The sequence below is a fragment of the Phymastichus coffea genome, unplaced genomic scaffold, assembly GCF_024137745.1.
Source record: "Phymastichus coffea isolate CEN01 unplaced genomic scaffold, Cenicafe_Pcof_1.1 PCOF00062, whole genome shotgun sequence".
NCBI lineage: Eukaryota > Metazoa > Arthropoda > Insecta > Hymenoptera > Eulophidae > Phymastichus > Phymastichus coffea.
In genome coordinates, this window is record NW_026706873.1 from 1,564,098 (window position 1) to 1,581,943 (window position 17,846).

The 17,846-nt window shown below is 31.4% G+C and overlaps 1 protein-coding gene across 36 annotated transcripts in view; it reads right to left on the minus strand.

Annotated features, from left to right (window-relative positions):
- Nucleotides 1–17,846, minus strand: part of LOC131666881 (longitudinals lacking protein) — a 140,016-nt gene that overhangs the window by 79,379 nt on the left and 42,791 nt on the right. Inside the window, exon 7 of one of the 36 annotated variants that reach the window (XM_058939917.1) lies at nucleotides 981–1,300. The exons of 24 other annotated variants lie outside the window; for them this stretch is intronic. In XM_058939917.1, coding sequence (XP_058795900.1) covers nucleotides 996–1,300 — 305 coding nt within the window. In that variant the 3' untranslated portion in view covers nucleotides 981–995. Of the gene's footprint in view, nucleotides 1–980; nucleotides 1,301–3,110; nucleotides 3,452–4,061; nucleotides 4,505–5,131; nucleotides 5,437–5,835; nucleotides 6,036–7,414; nucleotides 7,660–9,085; nucleotides 9,367–9,681; nucleotides 9,930–10,202; nucleotides 10,502–14,026; nucleotides 14,317–14,994; nucleotides 15,279–16,870; nucleotides 17,191–17,846 lie in introns of those variants that run through there. 11 more of the 36 variants (XM_058939915.1, XM_058939902.1, XM_058939919.1 and 8 more) reach the window with 11 other exon arrangements.

Below are 17,846 nucleotides of genomic sequence, written 5' to 3' on the forward strand. Positions count from 1 at the left end.
ATATTTCTTGATTAATTTGCCATATTTAATATAGAAATTTGTCAGGATCCCTGAAAAAATAACAAATTGGTTAGTAAAAGGTATATATAAATGTCAAAGATCAAATTAGCAAGACAGCTTATATGTGCAGGTTACCCCAATAGCCAGAAGTGCATATTAACAGGGAAATTAAGGTTACCAACTTTAGTGTTTGTTTTACTTTTTTTCTCATTTATTAAAAAATTTGCACATGGCAACTATCATACAATTGATGTAAATCTATCGATGGAAATACGATCGACGCGTTTGCGAATTGGTAACTTGAATATTCTTGTAGCTTTCTATTATAATACAGTACTGCCAATGGTTAGCAGTGGTTAACGACAAAGTTAACGAATTTTCAAGAGTGAAAAATTCGTTCGCAAAGTCACCTTTCAGTCAGCTAGTTGGAACAATATTTTTATATCAGATAAGAATCGGCGAAATACGAGCGGTTTTTTCCATTATTCGTATAAATCTAGAGTTTTTCTAACTTAAGCAAGCAAAATACTGTGCGATAATATAGTACTCTTAACAAATATATCAATTTCAAGGCTTGATTTACACCGCTCTGAATACTTGTCAATACAGATAATTAATTTTGGTTATCCACTTAAAAAAAATATGTAAAAATGTATAGAGAATTATTTAGCTAAATCGTATACAGTTGTTCACTATAACACTATGAAATCATAAACTTAGGAACTATATAATTTTTTTATCAAATCAAATATAAAGGTAGTCTCTTCATTTACAATAGCAGTTGTGTGATTATATAAACTAAGAGGCTAATCAGTTTATACAAAAAAGGATGATCATATTCGGGCGATGAACACAAACTGAGTATTTTAGGTTATTCACATCTCGGTAACATTGTTATCAATGGAAAATAGTTCTTAAAAAATTATCGCTTATTTATCTAACCTTAACTAAATGTAATGGTAACAAATTGTGAAAAAAATAACACTAAATGGATTCTAATCGGTATGGCAAAAAACCGCCTTTCCAAGATGATTAGTCCTGATGTGTTGATATAAGTTACCCTTCTGCTTCGTCCTGTGTGGACAATATGGACACTTGAATTTCGGCGGTTTTCCACACTCGTGGCGTTGATGCCTCAAAAGGGTAGCTCGATGTTGGTAACTTTTACCGCAATCCTCACAGCTGAAAGGAAAGGCAGAAAGCTGCTGCTGTGGTTGATTCTGCTGCTGTTTAGCCAACCACATGGCTGCAGCTAGATTCTTGAGCATCGGATTCACTACTCGGTAGTTTCTCATTGAAGCTGCAAAACATAAATGAGAGGCTTGATCAGTTTTAAGATGTTCGAATTCGTTAAAAATTTAAAGGAATACTGGTACTACTTTGTGGGGAGAGTTACAAGTCCATGAAAACCAATCACCTTGAAGAGAAATAAAATATAGTTCATTTGGAAATAAAATATAGGTTTCTACCTGTGAAGGATTCTAATGCGGAGAGTTTTTGTTGTTCAAGCAAACATGCTCTAATTTTTCTAATTTTACTCGATATATCTATAATTGTATTTTCAGTTTTGTTGAATTGTTGTTTTAAAAATTCACTACAATTGAACATTTTTTATTATTATTTTATAAGTAAAGGGTTTTTTAATTTATTGAAAATACAATATTTTCTTCATGAATTCTTCATCTTAAACTTCTTTAAAGTCAACATCGACAATTTGATATGAAAAAATTAATGGTTTTGATAAAATGTTATATGAGATTTTACACCTAAAAAAATGATACATGGTAAAATATTAATTTTCATTCCAAAAATCGGATAAAATTTTAATCCGATTAGGATAACAAATTTAAAAAATACGATGAATAGTAACAAGAAATATTGTGTAACAAATTTTATTTGTTATTTACAACAGATATTAACATTACAACAAATGTAGAATTTTAATTATTAAAACCCTTGTCGATTGTGAATTATGTCTATTTTTTAATTCCATAAAAAAAAGATTCGCACAAGTAGGTCGCATATATCAAGCCAATAATCAATAGCAAATTCTTGTTTATCTGGATGTAAACGTTTAAGATGATTCTCAATTTGAACGAATTGCTTGGCTTATCTGTCACAGAATGGACAATGAAATCTGGGTCCTTGATTCAAATCGTAGCGTTGATGACGTACCAAGTTCTTGTAATTGATATATCGTCTCTTGCAATCTGATCACTTCTTATCGGGATTCAATGACCTCGAGAGTCGAATATTGAAAAAAATCAGGTAAAGCCCTACAAGAATTAACAACAATGCATCCGAATGACTCTTACTAAATAATGAAGATTTATAATATAGTTCTACTTGTATAATATGTAAGAGACAAACCGTGATTACGTTCGTCAAAATTAATAAATAAGCCACGTCAATTTTCCCTGTAGAATTTTTTTTATTTACATAACTGGTTTTACATTATCCTTACTAGAAAAATTCAGGTTAAGTACAATCGCTGCTTACTCTAGGAAAAATGACACTTTTATTGGCACTAGAATTTTGCCATTACGTGTGTAATATATCACATGTTAATTTTACTGAGTAATTCAATGTCTATTTCAATAATAGGCTCCCTATTATTGTTTCCTGTTATTATTTCTAATATAATTTTAATAGTAGAATTCCTATTATTGATTTCTACTGCTGTAATAATAATTTCGCGAAATAGACTTAACGTATAGTTCATATATGTTCTTTGACAAAAAAACGACAATCAATTCGAAGTACAATTACTTTGTTGAGAAAAAATTACATTTAAAGTTCACAAAACTTTTTAATCTCAAATAAATAATACATATATACAATGAAGAGATCATGATTTAGTTAGGCAAGAGAATCATTAAAATTATTTATTCGATGTACACACGTCAACAAATTCAAAAGAATAACAGATTTATAAAGTGTTATAGTACATAATACGTCTACATAGTACTAAAAGAAAAAGAACTTTGAACTAGAAAACATCACGTAAAATTTTATATGATTTTCTATGGCATCAATCACTTACCAAATAAAAGATTTCAAATTTGATCACAATTCTTATGAATTTTATCTACTTCTCATAAAAAATCTAATCACAAAGTTATTATTCAATCATTACTCTCGTTCTTTACCGAAAGATTAATCACGTAGACTGTTTGACCTAAGTGTTTCTTTCTGATGTGCGAGTAAATTTGTGACGTTTGTTTACTTCTCAAATCGCAATATGGACATTTGTACCTAGGCTCGTATCCACACTCGTATTTGTAATGACGGTTGCGGTTGCTCTTGAGGGTGAAACCACGATGACACTTTGGGCAGTAAAACTGCTTTTCTCGCCACTGTGGTCCACGAGAACTTAAATTTCTTCGACTTCCTACTTTGATTTCTCCTTGGACTTCATATAAATTCATCAATGGATTCAATACACAGGACTCTGCGAACAAACGAAAAGGTACCAGTGAGTTTTGGAATTAGCGATAGTGCTCGGGTCGAACAATTAATGCTTGTTTTGGTTAGTGATCACAAACATGTGGGTGCGGCTATTGTGCTTCATTGCCGACTTAGATGCTTTTTTTAGTTTTTTAAGCTATTTCATTGAAGTCGCATTGACACTGTGCATATGCGAAAAGAAACAAAACACGGTTACTCTGGTTCGTTATACTTACATAATTCATACTTACGTAATATGCTTTTCCTTTGAAGTACGGGAGCTAATTTTAAAAAAAGGATGGGGAATGATGAAAAATAAAAAAAAATAGTTTTCTTGGAACGGGTAAGTTTGAAAAAGCAAATGAGACATTTTTAAATTATTAGAATTGTTCGAGGTGTTAACATCACATTTTATTTTAATGTTTCGTATATAAATTCTTATACAAATTTCAAGATAAATACTTAATATCACTTTTCTTTTATACAATCCTCACTGTAGGATACTTTACAATATTCAGTCTTTTCGTAATAAAATATCTACAAAATTGGCTACTAACTTAAATATAAGTATATAAAATAAACTTAAAACATTAAACGTTTAAAATAAGCCGAACATTACAGAAAACCACTCAATCATCGTTTTTAAGATTAACAACGTAGACTTTTTGACCTACGTGTTTAGCCCTAATATGTGACATTACGTTGGAAGTTTGTTTACTACGAAATTCACAGTAAGGACATTGAAACCTAGGTTCTTGTCCGCATTCATATTTTAGATGACGCGTCATGTTACCCTTGACCGTAAAACTTCGTGAGCATTTTGGACAGCTGAAGGGTTTATTTTGCTGCTGTTGGTGAACATCAACTATAGATGGCACGGCAATTTGCTCGCTATAAAAATCTTCGGCAGTAGTTACCGGTGTGTTATTGTTAGAAATTAAAGTATTAGCAGACACTAAAATCGACGGTGATTGCAATACTGATTCACTTGCCGGCGATTGTTCGTCACATGGCGATTGTAGCACAAAGTTCAAGTCCAGTTGTGGCATGAAGAAACCTAGAAAAAAAATTATTGCACTGGTTAGTGATGAAAATTCAACAAATTTCGCGATTATAATTATGAAGGGAATTGTGAATGTAATGCGTGGTGTATCAAGAAATTTGGATAGGTTGTGATGATTTACATGAAAGTACTACAATAGCTAGTGACTTTGAAACAAAGTATTAAATACGATCATTATATACAAATACGAAGTTCTTAAATTAAAAAAGTATACTCACATTTTTTCATAAACAGTTTTATTTTTGAAACCTATGTACATTTGTACAGATACATAATTTCAAAATATCACGCATAAAAGCAAAAGATAATTAATTCAAACTTTCGACTAGTATAGTTGGTAAATCATAATTTAATAAATTTGTGCAATGGGCGATGCTAATATTGATTGTATATAAAGTACATGCAGTTTTACATAAATATATTCAAAAATTGACAGAGTATATAAAAACCTGAAGTCCATCAGTCGTGACTTCCAATTCTCTAATATCATTCCAATATCATGTATGAATAATTTGTTAATTTAACAGACTCATAGAATGTAATATAATTACAAAATATACTTTGTTGTTTTATTTCTTTAAAATTAAAGCTATATGATGAAAATATCAATAGAAAATACAAAATATCAAAAAAATTTTAGCAGTCTACCCTGTAATCTCTCCTAATCAATTTGGCATTTGTAGCTATATCAATGCAATACATCTCCTGATTTGGATGAAATGTTCTAATATGAGTCCATGCATGTGTTCTTTGTCTCAGATGAATCTTGCAGTACGGGCACTCAAATCTCTGCGGTGTTCCACACTCATATCGGAAGTGCCGAATCATATGGCTTCGATGCTTATAGGTTCGAAAGCATTTGGGACATGGATGACGTATCTGTGTGCAAATGTCACCGTAGTTTGGCCAGTTCTTAAATGATGTTCCTGTAAAAATAAGAGGAAATTGGCACGTGGTTAGTTCCAGTAGTTTGTGAGGGTAAAAAACTCTTTCGAATGAGTTCGGTAAAAAAAGAAAACTTAAGCTTTTCAACGGGGGGCTTTCTTTGTGAGTTTTTGATCTTCAGACAGTAGCATGCACATGTCAACGTACACTCTTTTCAGTAAGGGGATTAAAGGAGCTAGATAAGGATTTCCAGATTTGTGGCAACAATTCCTTTTTAATTCGTTAAATTTGTTTGTTTACATACGTCGTCTTTTGTTTTTAGATATTTACACAATTATAAAGAACATTGTACACATACAAAATAATAAATCGCTTTGCCACTCATATATACCTTTTCTTTAGAAAATATTCTCTTTGAAATTTACAATATTTATAGTATATTTACAGTATACACATCATTGCTGTAATGCCAAATCAATAAAACACACTTGACTACCAGGATGTCTGCCTCGAATATGCCGATAGACATGGTCCTTTCGTTTATTACGGAAGTCACAGTAAGGACAGGCATATCTCAATAGGATGTCATCGTGTTCAAGCTTTGGCCGGCCTCGTTTTTTCGGTTGACATATTATCCAAACTGCAAGCATAATGGAACGTATGAGCACAGTTAAAAGTTATTTTAATTTTTGGTTTAAAAGAGAAATCAACTGTCGAACAATTAGTGTAAATGAGATTTTATGTTAAAAGTAATAAGAACGAAAATAAGTCGTAGGGAGCTTAACTATATGCTGGAGAATCATGAAGATGAATTTTTTAAGCCTTTTACAGTGTAGAAAGGTTTTTGGTTTTATTACAAAAATTACATAATTATTATTACATTACGTAGATAATTATTGTTCTATTTCTTGATGCATATTCAATGCTTTTACAGGACTATTTTGATGAGCATCTCTAATAAGCGAATAGATATATGCTCAATGTTTAGCGAGATATTCGCAATAGGGATATTAAAATCTTGGTGATTTTCAACTTCGTAAGTCATATGTCTACAATGAAATTTGTAAGATTTGCCGTAATTGATGCAGACGAAACTTCCTCTCTCACGGTGAAGCGAATGTAATTGTGATGATTGGTAGTCTGAAAACAAGTTGCGAAAATGATTAAAATTTATTCTAAAGATTTGATTAGTTGAGGTACTTCACATTGAGTATACGCGATTGGATGTGATTTGGGTTATTTACATTATTTTGTACGGGACACAGATGTTTCACAGAAGATTAAAGATTGAGACAGATACTCATTTGGAAATCGAAAGACAATTGTTCTAATAGACAGTTAGCAAATGAGTTAACTGTAAAGTAAGAACTACAAAAATCACGAAACAAAAAAAAATTAGTATTCGTTCTCAATCATATCATAACAATTTTCTCAAGATCAAGCTTATAAATCGGATAATCTAGATACACAGTTTTATTGTAAACATAAATATGTCATCGTGGCTTGACTGCATAGTCGCAACGTGGATAATTAAATCTTGATAACTTGTTACACTTAGAAATCCCATATTAATAAGCCGCTATTCCATTTGTAGGATTTGCCGCAAATACTATGCAACTTCAAGCACGTTCTGCAAAATCTACGATAAACAGAAGATTTTGGTTATCCTCATTTCAAAAAGTTGATGAGTTTTTCAGATATAAAAAAAACTGGAGTATTAGGAAGGTTGATGAAAACGAAGTTTTTCGTTTGATTTTTTGTTCGTTTGTTATTTGCAACTTTTTACAAGTTTTTTTTGTTCGATAATATTATTTACATTCTATATGAAAAGCATGGCACATGTTTTATCTAAATATGCCAATGAAAAATAAATAATAATAGAAAATGTTATAAAAAATGTAAAATATTATACGAATGATTAAAAATTAAATATTGATAGTTAATGACTATAAAACATTATAATAATAGTACAATTATGGCATTTTCAAAATATAACAAAATTGATTTGAAATATTGATTCGTCCGAGAAATTGATCACTTGGCATGATCGTCATTAATAACAAAACACGGCCGTTCGTGAGGATGAACTCTCCTTATATGAGCGTAGACATTGTGAGCATATCGTGAGAGGTAATCGCAATGTGGGCACTTGTAACGTGGTGGTCTACCACAAACGTGTCTAAAATGCTTGACCATGTTGGCTTTCTGGGTGTAGCGATGATTACAACGTGGACAATAGAAGAATTGCGTCGATTTCACGAAACCTGAAACAAAAGTCAGGTTTTGGTTAGAACAACTGAAAATTTTTTCTTTTTTTTCTAAGTTTGTAGCGTAATAATAAGCATATAAGATGAGGATCGATACAACGAGAAAAAAAAATTCTTTTAGAGGTATAATTTCTACTATTTATTTTTGTTCGAGTAATGTACATTTAAAAGGATCGCGCTAACGATCCGAGGCAAATATGGTCGATAATTGTGAGTCATTAAAATAATTGACTAATAATAATCTGCTATTAAATGCCTGGCAGTCTTAAGAAAACCAAACAAAATACGTTATTACATAAAAATATCTTTGATATATCTCGCCATGTAAATTAAAATAAAAGGGAAAACGACGAAGACAATTGATTTGGTCGTTATTATATGTAGGAACTATCATCACAACGCAGCAGGATACTCATCAGTACAAATTTTCACGTAGTAAGGTTTCTCCTGCGGATGGTACTTCCTCACGTGAGCGAGAACATTGTGTGTATACTTTGACGGGTAGATGCAGTATGGACATTTGTATTTGGGTGGGCGACCGCACTCGTGCCGAAAGTGACGTATCATATTGGCTTTCTCTGTGTAGCCGTGATTGCACTTTGGACAGTAGTAACTTTTGCGCCATGTGCTGTATGTCTGCCCAGCTCGTTTCTTCTGCAGAGCGTCTAGAATTAAAAAAATTTTGAACAATACGTTAGTCGTGGATCGAATAATTGCTGAACCTTTTTTTTGGGAGGAAAGTAAGAGTGTTGTTAGTGAATTAAAATTTGTCTACAAAATCAATATTTATATGTAAGACCGTCGTGGAAGTCAAAGGTGTTGAAAAAACGATTTTCGTGTATTTTTACTTACCAAAATTAATAGTGATACGGTAATTCTACAGTAATACTAAAATTATTAAAATTAAAAGCCATCTAGTTTATTAATTTAAAAAAAATTTATTTGGCTTATTTTCATACAAGTTTCTGTTTCGAAACTTCATGTTGAACATGTTTAATGGTATTTGAAGTTCTATTACTAAAAAATGTTTTTAGACGCTAGTATATCCATTGCGTCAGAATATTATACACATCTGAAATTTACAGTCATGATGTTCTCTTTTTATTGATATACGCAGTTGTAAAGAAGCTGATTGTGTATTACTTGCAAAAGGATTCATCGAAGACAATCGGCGAAAAAGGATGATTGTTTTTCTTTACTACTGTCATGGAATTTGAATACTGATCGTTAATGCTAAAAATCGAGCGAAATAACACAACTATTAATAAGCGTACAGTGTAAAAAAACAACCGCAAGTTAATGAAATTACTTGCTTCGATCTAAAAGGTACCAAAAAGTCAATACTGAATGAGCTTGTCAGTCTAAAAGATAAGCACAACCAATAAAACAATCAATCAAATCTAACTTCCTAACGATTGATACAACAAAATCATCATTCTTATCTCTCGTTCTCAGATCCAAAGAGTTTAACAGCATGCGGCACTCTGCCTTGATGTCTAGCTCTAACATGTCGATAAATATTGGAGGAGCAAGAAGCTTTGGCCTCGCAGTAGGGACACTTGTAACGATGACCACGACCGCAAAAGTAACGCAAATGTCGAGTTACTGTAGTCTTCTGGCTGAAGCGCCGTTGGCAACGCGCACACTCGTAACATTTGCGATCATAGGGATGAATGTTGTAAGCCAATGGCCAGCATTTTGTGCCTGCGAACAAAAAAATTTACGCTATCGTTAAGGGAGTGAGTATTAACTACGTGTCAAGTAATTCCGTGCAGGTGTATGTGTGGAGATTTGTTGATTTTTTGCTACTTGGTTTTTACGATAAAATAAGGTTTTGCTAAAATTTTTATTTACTTGTTTGTATTTACACTCACACTATTAAGGATTGGTTTAAAACGCTGTTATATTTAAAGAACAGGCTGGTTTATGAAAATAAAGACGTCAGTTCTACTTCATTGAATAAAAAAACGCACATGAGGCAACATGGAAAAAGTTGTGTTTATTAAACACACGTATATACAGAATTAATTAACTTCAAAACATTTTGGTAACTTTTACAGCCAGTTCGGGATGCCATCTCTTGATGTGTCGTGTAACATTAGAAGAACTGTTATCACGCTTAGGACAATAAGGACAACCATATCTTCTCGGTTCCGTCGTACATTTATGCCTTTGATAGTCACATGGCCGACTGAATCCCGTGTTACAAGCTTCGCAGAAGAATCTTTTAATGAGGTACGGCGGTACGTAGGCTTGTGTGTAATAACCTGAAAATGATTGAACTATGTGTTAGCAAACAGATAAATAGATTTGAAATGAGGCGTGCGCAAAAAAAGTTAATACTACAATAAAAAATGTAGGGTGGAGGGGGTCGAAACAACACAAATGAAATGTTATAAGGTACGAGGCATTTTTATTTTCTCTTTCGGTTTGGTTTTTTTATATCTTACATCAGTCAAGTTTGCATGATAGAGAGATACTCCAAGAGGAACTATGTTTCATCTATAGGTAAACTATTTACAATCACATGGGAAAACGAGGGAAAACAAACACAATCAATAGTTCTTATGTACTTTGACAGGCAGACCGTTGTGTTTCATTCGCACGTGTTTGTAGATGTTGGACGAACATTTATCGCGTTTGTTACAATATGGACACTTGAATCTTGGTTCCTTGCCACAATCGTATTTCATATGTGTCATTAGAGTTTTCTTGTATGTGTAACCAGCGTTGCATCGAGGGCAGTGATATGTTGCCGATTTTCCAGCTGTATGCCAAATTGGCCCTTCCTCCGGCTGAAGATCGAAAACGTTATGGAAATCCGTACGATAATAGCCACCTGTGAACACACGATTGATTCATGTGATTAGTTTTTAAGACTTTGTTAGGAAAATTTGAGGCGAGAATTACAAGCGGGTTGGATTTTTTATTCATTGACTTTTTCCGGTGATGACTAAGTTAGGTATGGGTGTTTCTATAATATGTGTGGTTGCAAGACTAATATCTCAGTCTTTTTTCTCTTCATTTTATTTCAGTCTCTAATACTAAGAAATGCTATGAAGTATTAAATTTGACACTTCAGGACAGTTTATTTGGCAGCTGGTGGTGATTACTGTGTTAGTACAAAAAATGCATCAACACTCTATGATTAAACTTTGTATACAATAAAATTATGCAAATATTATGTTACATACTCTGGTTCTGTTAACAATATCACTTTCAAACAAAATTTTATAAATTAATTTGCACTACAAAAAATAACATACAATTTAGCAAAGTCTATCGTTCATTCCAACTCCAGTCTTATGATGTATCTTCTTCACGTGCTTCTGCATATACACATAAAAAAAATAAAAGATTGTATACTTATGAGCACCAATAGTAAAGAAAACAGATTGCGACTGTAAAAGAAAAAAATTTATCTTTGTTCTTAGTTTCATATTAATATTAAATAGTTAATTAAGATAATGGTTTTTATGTAATAATAGAAGGTATAAAATATGATAGAAATTTGGTATTTAATATAAATAACAAATTATTCGACAAATTTATCATATTGGTTAATTTTTACCATCTTTAGGGATTAAAATAAAATCCTTATCAGATTCTCTCCAATATTATATTATCTACAGTCAAAATGATAAATTTTGTAATAATGGAAAGAAGGGAAATAGTGAGAGATGGAAATTCACTTAATTTTAATTATATTCAGCGACGTTTCGTCAGCACATTTGCTGACCTCTTTAGGCTTTATTAATAGAAAAATAACAAATTATTAACAATAGAGTTTGCAAAAGTAATTTTAATAATATATATTTATATGTATATATGTATACCTGATTTCTCTCGTAGTCAAATTATTATAGGCTAAAACGAATAGATCGCAGCACAGTCAAGTTACAACAAAGTGAGAAATCAAGTATTTCATCCCATATATATATACTCTTCATCTATTATCCCTTCCTCATCGATCTTAATAAAAACTTATAGATGTGACTAAGATATTGTATATCCTCTTTTCTGTTTAACGTGTTTTTATGGAAGCCAATGTGTAACATTTCGGATATTCGTCGTTTCTTATAATTCTTTTCATAATCCAATATTTTACCTTTTTTCCAGTCAAATTCGTGTGAGGACGTTCTTATATGTATAGCTACTACTGTATCTGAATCAATGTTTTTTTTTTTTGTGTTCATTTAATCTAATTTTTAATGAACGCTTACTTTCACCTATGTAGACCGCTGAACATTGTTTGCAGTTAAAACTGTAGACAATACCAGTGTTGTCTAATAAATCAGATTTGTCTTTTCCTAAACGGATAAACTCTTGTAATGGTTTTTGTAATAAAGGGATAGGCATAATGTTATGTTCTTTTAAAAAATGTTTTTAAAAATGTTCATCTGTGTTAAAAGAACATAACATTATGCCTCTCCCTTTATTTGACTGGAAAAAAGCTTAGATATTGGATTATGAAAAGAATTATAAGAAACGCGGAATATCCGAAATGTTACACATTGGCTTACATAAAAACACGTTAAATAGAAAAGAGGATATAGAGCATATAGAGGATATCTTAGTCACATTTATAAGCCTTTATTAAGATCGATAAGGAAGGGATAATGGACGAAGAGTATATATATGTGTTGAAATACTTGATTTCTCACTTTATTGTAACTTCACTGTGCTACGAGCTATTCGTTTTATCCTATAATAATTTGACTACGAGAGAAATCAAGTATACACCTATACATATAATTATATACCATTAAAATTACTTTTGCAACTCTATTGTTAATAATTTGTTGTTTTTCTATTAATAAAGCCTGAAGAGGTCAGCAAATGTGCTGACGAAACGTCGCAGAATATAATTAAAATTAAGTGAATTTACATCTCTCACTATTTCCCTTCTTTCCATCATTACGAAATTTATCATTTAAAAAATTATAAGGGAATCAAGACAGTATGTTACGTACAGTTAAAATGTATGGAATAATTCAATAAAAATAAATCACATATGTATCGAACTATATTTATTAAAAGTTTCACGATTTATAAAAATTATTAAATATACTTATTGAAATTATTACTTTACTAATTGAAGAGAATATTTAATATTATAGGACCGTAGACAAATTTGCCAATTAAATCGCAAATTCCCTCGTTACAAAAGTCTTTAATATCTCTCTATACGTGCAAAAAAATATTCATCTGGTCATTATAATAATACTGTTAGAGCCCTTCAATAATCGCTAATTTGCACTTTCAGTAGAGTTTATTCAATCTGACAACTTGTCCAGGATGTAGTTTCCTCACGTGATTGTAAATCGAATGAGTCCATTTGCTGACATGTCCGCAATAAGGACATTGATATCTTGGCAAAGCGTCGGCACACTCGTACTTGAAGTGTCGAAACATGGAGTAGCTTTGGGAGAACGAACGCGTGTGGCATTTCGGGCAGTGATATTTTCCAGTCCGTGGATTTAGCGAACCTTCGATCACTTCGCGTGCAGTGCATTGAAGTTGTTGTTGGTGTTGACGGAATGCTTCACGAACTATTCGTTGTTGATCCTGTTGCTGGTTCCGAATCGCTGCTAAGACTGAAAATGACAGAGTTTTGAAACTTGTTAGTATAGAAATTCAAAATTTGTAGGGTATTTCTTGAAACTACTGGAACATAAGGGAGAAGCCAAGCAGTTTTACTGGGAAAATCGTACCTTTAATTTAGAAGTGCCGTTACAGCCTAATTACTACATTTGTTTCATTATGATTTTTAAAACTTTTTGAGTCACTACATAATTAAAAATCCAAATTTCAACCAGAAAAGTGTAATGGAATGTATACATTCTTCATTGTTTTTAGCACTAGAAGTTTTGTCATACTTGCCCTGGACCGCTATATACTGAATCTGTGTATCTAAATATGTACGTTTGAAGGATTGTTTGAGAGGTTTATAAAGTTAGGTGGTATTTAGAAAAAAATATTTATTAAATATATCAATATTTTTACACATCAGATTTTTTCGGTACAAAATTATCGTTTAAGTATTATTATCGACGCTTATTAATTATTTCTCATCCACAACTCTTAACAATGTATAATAGGTATAATACATTTCGGACACTAGAAGAAACTAATACCGGGCGAGCAGACTCATAGATTTTTATATATTTATATTGCCAAAAGTAAAAAGTACACCGCGAAAAATAACTAATTTTTTACTTGTAAATAATTTTTATCATTACGAATACGTTAAAGTTATAAATACTCGAATTAGGAAGAATTTTCATTTTTTTAAATAAATATAAATATTATCTAAAAAGTTCCGAGCATGCAGTACCCTTTTGGCACTTTTGTTCACAATCTTTAAAAAATATCCTTATCAGTACAATTTTACAAGCGTTACTTCTTGATTGGGATGCACGCACCTGACGTGCTGGTAAATATTGGAAGTCTTCTTACTGGCAAGTGGACAGTATGGACATCGGTACCTTGGTGCTTGGCCACACTCGTAACGGTAATGCCCCAACATGGTGTCGCGCCTACCGTAGCCGTTGTTGCATTTTGGGCAATGATACTTACCCGTCATTATATTGTAATGAAGGTCGCGTTTTCGTGGCGCTTCTTTTCGCATTAATTGCGATGACCACCGTCCGTCTGTAACAGCAAAGAATTGAGATTTTGAGATTAGTTACAATGATGGTTGTTGAAAGATTTTTTCGTTTCAAAACTTACAAGAGAAGCGAGGTAACCGTTAGATTTCTGGCGAAAAAAATTTGTTTGTTGTATTATGAAAAACGGAGAAGGAGTTTAGTGGAATTTTTTTTAACTTGCATGCACGTCGACGTTTATTCAAGTATCATATACTTTACCGTCGATTATATACTTGACAGAAGGTTGTCGATCGTTATTTATATTTTAATCAAATTTTTTACTAATATTAAATAGCTGGAAAACGTGTCTAATCGCTACGGGGATCTTGGATAGGATGGCAATTGATTTTCTTTCTCTTCAAAAAGTTATAGAAAGTTTATTCTTTAACAACCTGCGTTAACATTTCATTTTTACAAAACTCGACAAAGTAACAATGACGAAATTTATTCAGTGACAGCCATATAAAAATACTTTGGTTCACTATACCTACAGATATTTTTATAATTTATTTGTAGACATGAAAGAATTTTGTGATAGACTGACTGATCAACCCATTTATACATGTAAAAACTAAAAAATACTCTCACCATTTATTAACTGATAAATAAATTAGTAATACAAAGTTCACGGCATTTCTTATACTATAAGCGTCTTTTTAAAACATGCTTGTGAACCAGACTAATCCGACTATTACACTTAAAAAAGCGTGTTGCAAACAATAGGCCTATTTGGATGAATATGTCTAATGTGATCTTGCACGTTGAATTTTTTTTTGCTGAGTTTGCCACAGTATGGACACTCGAATCTTGGCGGTTTTCCGCAATCGTATTTGTGATGCGCAGTTACGGCACTCTTGGTTGTGTACGTTTTGCCGCAAAGTGGACACGCATAACGCGACGATGACTTTCGTGATTGGATGTCATATTGATCGTCCGGCCAACCATCGGTCAACATCCGCAAGTATGCTGAAAAAAAACAATCGGAAGATATGTTGTTATTGATGACTTATTTTCGGTGTTGGAATTGTGTTCTAAAGAAGATGCTTTTGTGGCAGAAAAATTTGTTATAGCATGAAATTTCAACGTAGGGATTTTAACGTATTTGTTGTATACATTGGTAATAAAGTTATATATAATAACTTATCGCATTTTTGTATCGAACGAACTGTTATTGTATCTTCAAAATAATAGTTACTTATTAATTAAGTTAAGTCTCTAGATTAAATAAAATACTACACAGCATCTTCAATCAGGGGTATATCACATGAAATTGGGTGTTCTTTAATAAATATTAGGGTAACATATATAACACATGTCAATGCTTTCAAGAGAAAATTATTTAAACCATCAGTCACGTGAAAAGCTAACATTTCGATTACCAGTATAAATATCATTAATAAATTTTTTACTATAAATTCTGTTATAATATTACTCACGTAAAAATTAGCAAGTATGATACTCCTATAAATTTTCTTCTTCGCTAAATTCATACAAATTCCATTAAGTTCGTTGGGATATATTCGCTTGATATGTTCATATACACTAATTGTGCATTTCGCTCGATAAGGTTAATAAAGAGAACCGAATCTTGGCTCCATATTACACTCATAATGCGAATGTTCGCAAAAGAGAAATGTAAATGCTGAAGTTTTAGAATATTGAATAATGAATAACGAAACTTTTGCTTCTCCTCCAATAAAGGATAAACTTCCTCGTGTACTTGATTACTTGAAAGTGCTTCAAGCAAGGGGTCAATTTCTTATTTTATCAAGTAAAAATTTGGAATTGTAAATATAGGATTGTGTTATCGTAAAAAGTTTTGAATGAGCAGTGACTTCTAGCAAAGTAAAGTTTTCGTTGTATATGGAAACACCTACGGAAATGACATATTATGTAACTTTAAGTCTGTTAAGCTTCAAGTGCTTTATAAGTATAAAATATTATAATATAAAATAAATTAATTATACGTAACAAACATTTAACATAATGATTAATTTAAAAAATAACCAATAGATTTATTATTCTAATGTTTTATTTTATAGCATTCTGTTTATAAAATTTAACAGAATCAATATTTCATCAGGTAAGAAAAATAAATTTACACCAGTAATGTCAAAAAACGTCAATTTATCGTTCTAACTGATTTACCTGCGTTATTGTCTATTTATACACTTCTAAATCTACAATTTTGTTTGCTCGCAGAAGTGCTGATATTAATTAGAACGAAAACATCACTTTTATGGCTTTTTTAATAATTTTTATAGATATTTCTATAAAATCAAAAAAAAGGATAGCATTACATCATATTCTTATTAGCTCATATTCTAGACAACTCAAAATACGTAAAAATTATTAACATAGTTGATATTTTTCTCAAAATTTAGACCCTTGACCCCTATCATATTCTATAAGAGAACTGTATAAAGAAGAAACATATTAACTGTTTATCAATAAATCTATTTTATTCGTATCATTTCAAATTTACAGGAAAATTCCATACGCGAATCGTGCGATGTCGTTTGTTGTCTATATATTGCAATAATGTACATTTATCGTTTCATTAATTAAAAAAATTAACTAATCATAAAAAACGTTTTATAACAATCCATTTCAGGATTATCTTTTGCCACGATGCAGTAAGGACACTTATATCTAAATTTAGTTGTACACATTTTTATGTGATGCTTATATAACCTTTTGTTTAAGAAGATTTTGGTGCAAATATTACACTCGTATGGTTCTCTTATTGTTTCCAACATTTCCTGTGTGTTAGATTGCACAGTCTCTATTCCATCTAATTGTCGTTTGATGTTCTCCGGTGTGTTAATATTCAATTCTTTACAAGTTAATATTCGAAGTCTTGGTCGGGGAGAATGCGCTAAAAACAGAAATGCATTATGTTTGAAAAAAATGAAATATTAAAGCATTGCTATCAGTTCCACCAAGACATCACATGACCCTAAAAATATTAGCATGCAAAAAAATTGAAACTATTATCTTACGCCCCAAATCCACCGTCACATTGAAACGTTTGACAAAAAACATGGGAAATACATGATATGGTGTAATTAAATTAATCTTTGTAGAGAGTAATATGATAATAGTTCATTTATTTGAACATATTTTTATGCCCAACATAAAATTTTTGTTATTGAACGATATTTGTGCAAGTGATAGCTCGTACGAAAATCAATATGAATGTTGATATTTTCGCTTACGTAAACTGGAATCGAATTGTTATAAATTCACTTTGGTCAAACTGAATTCATCATACCATTAGTTAAAACAATTTTTATTATTTGTCATCGCATAACAAGTTTTCAAAGTACATATGGTACTCATATATTGAAAATAATTCAAAGTAATGTAATATGTATGATGAGCTGAACATAATTTGATACATAATTAACGGAAGAAACGATTACACGTTCAATCCAACTTGTGTATATATGTTATAATCTTAATTATCGTAACATAATTAGAACGTAACTAATTTTATGGAAATAATTTACCAAAATAAAAAAAATAATTTAA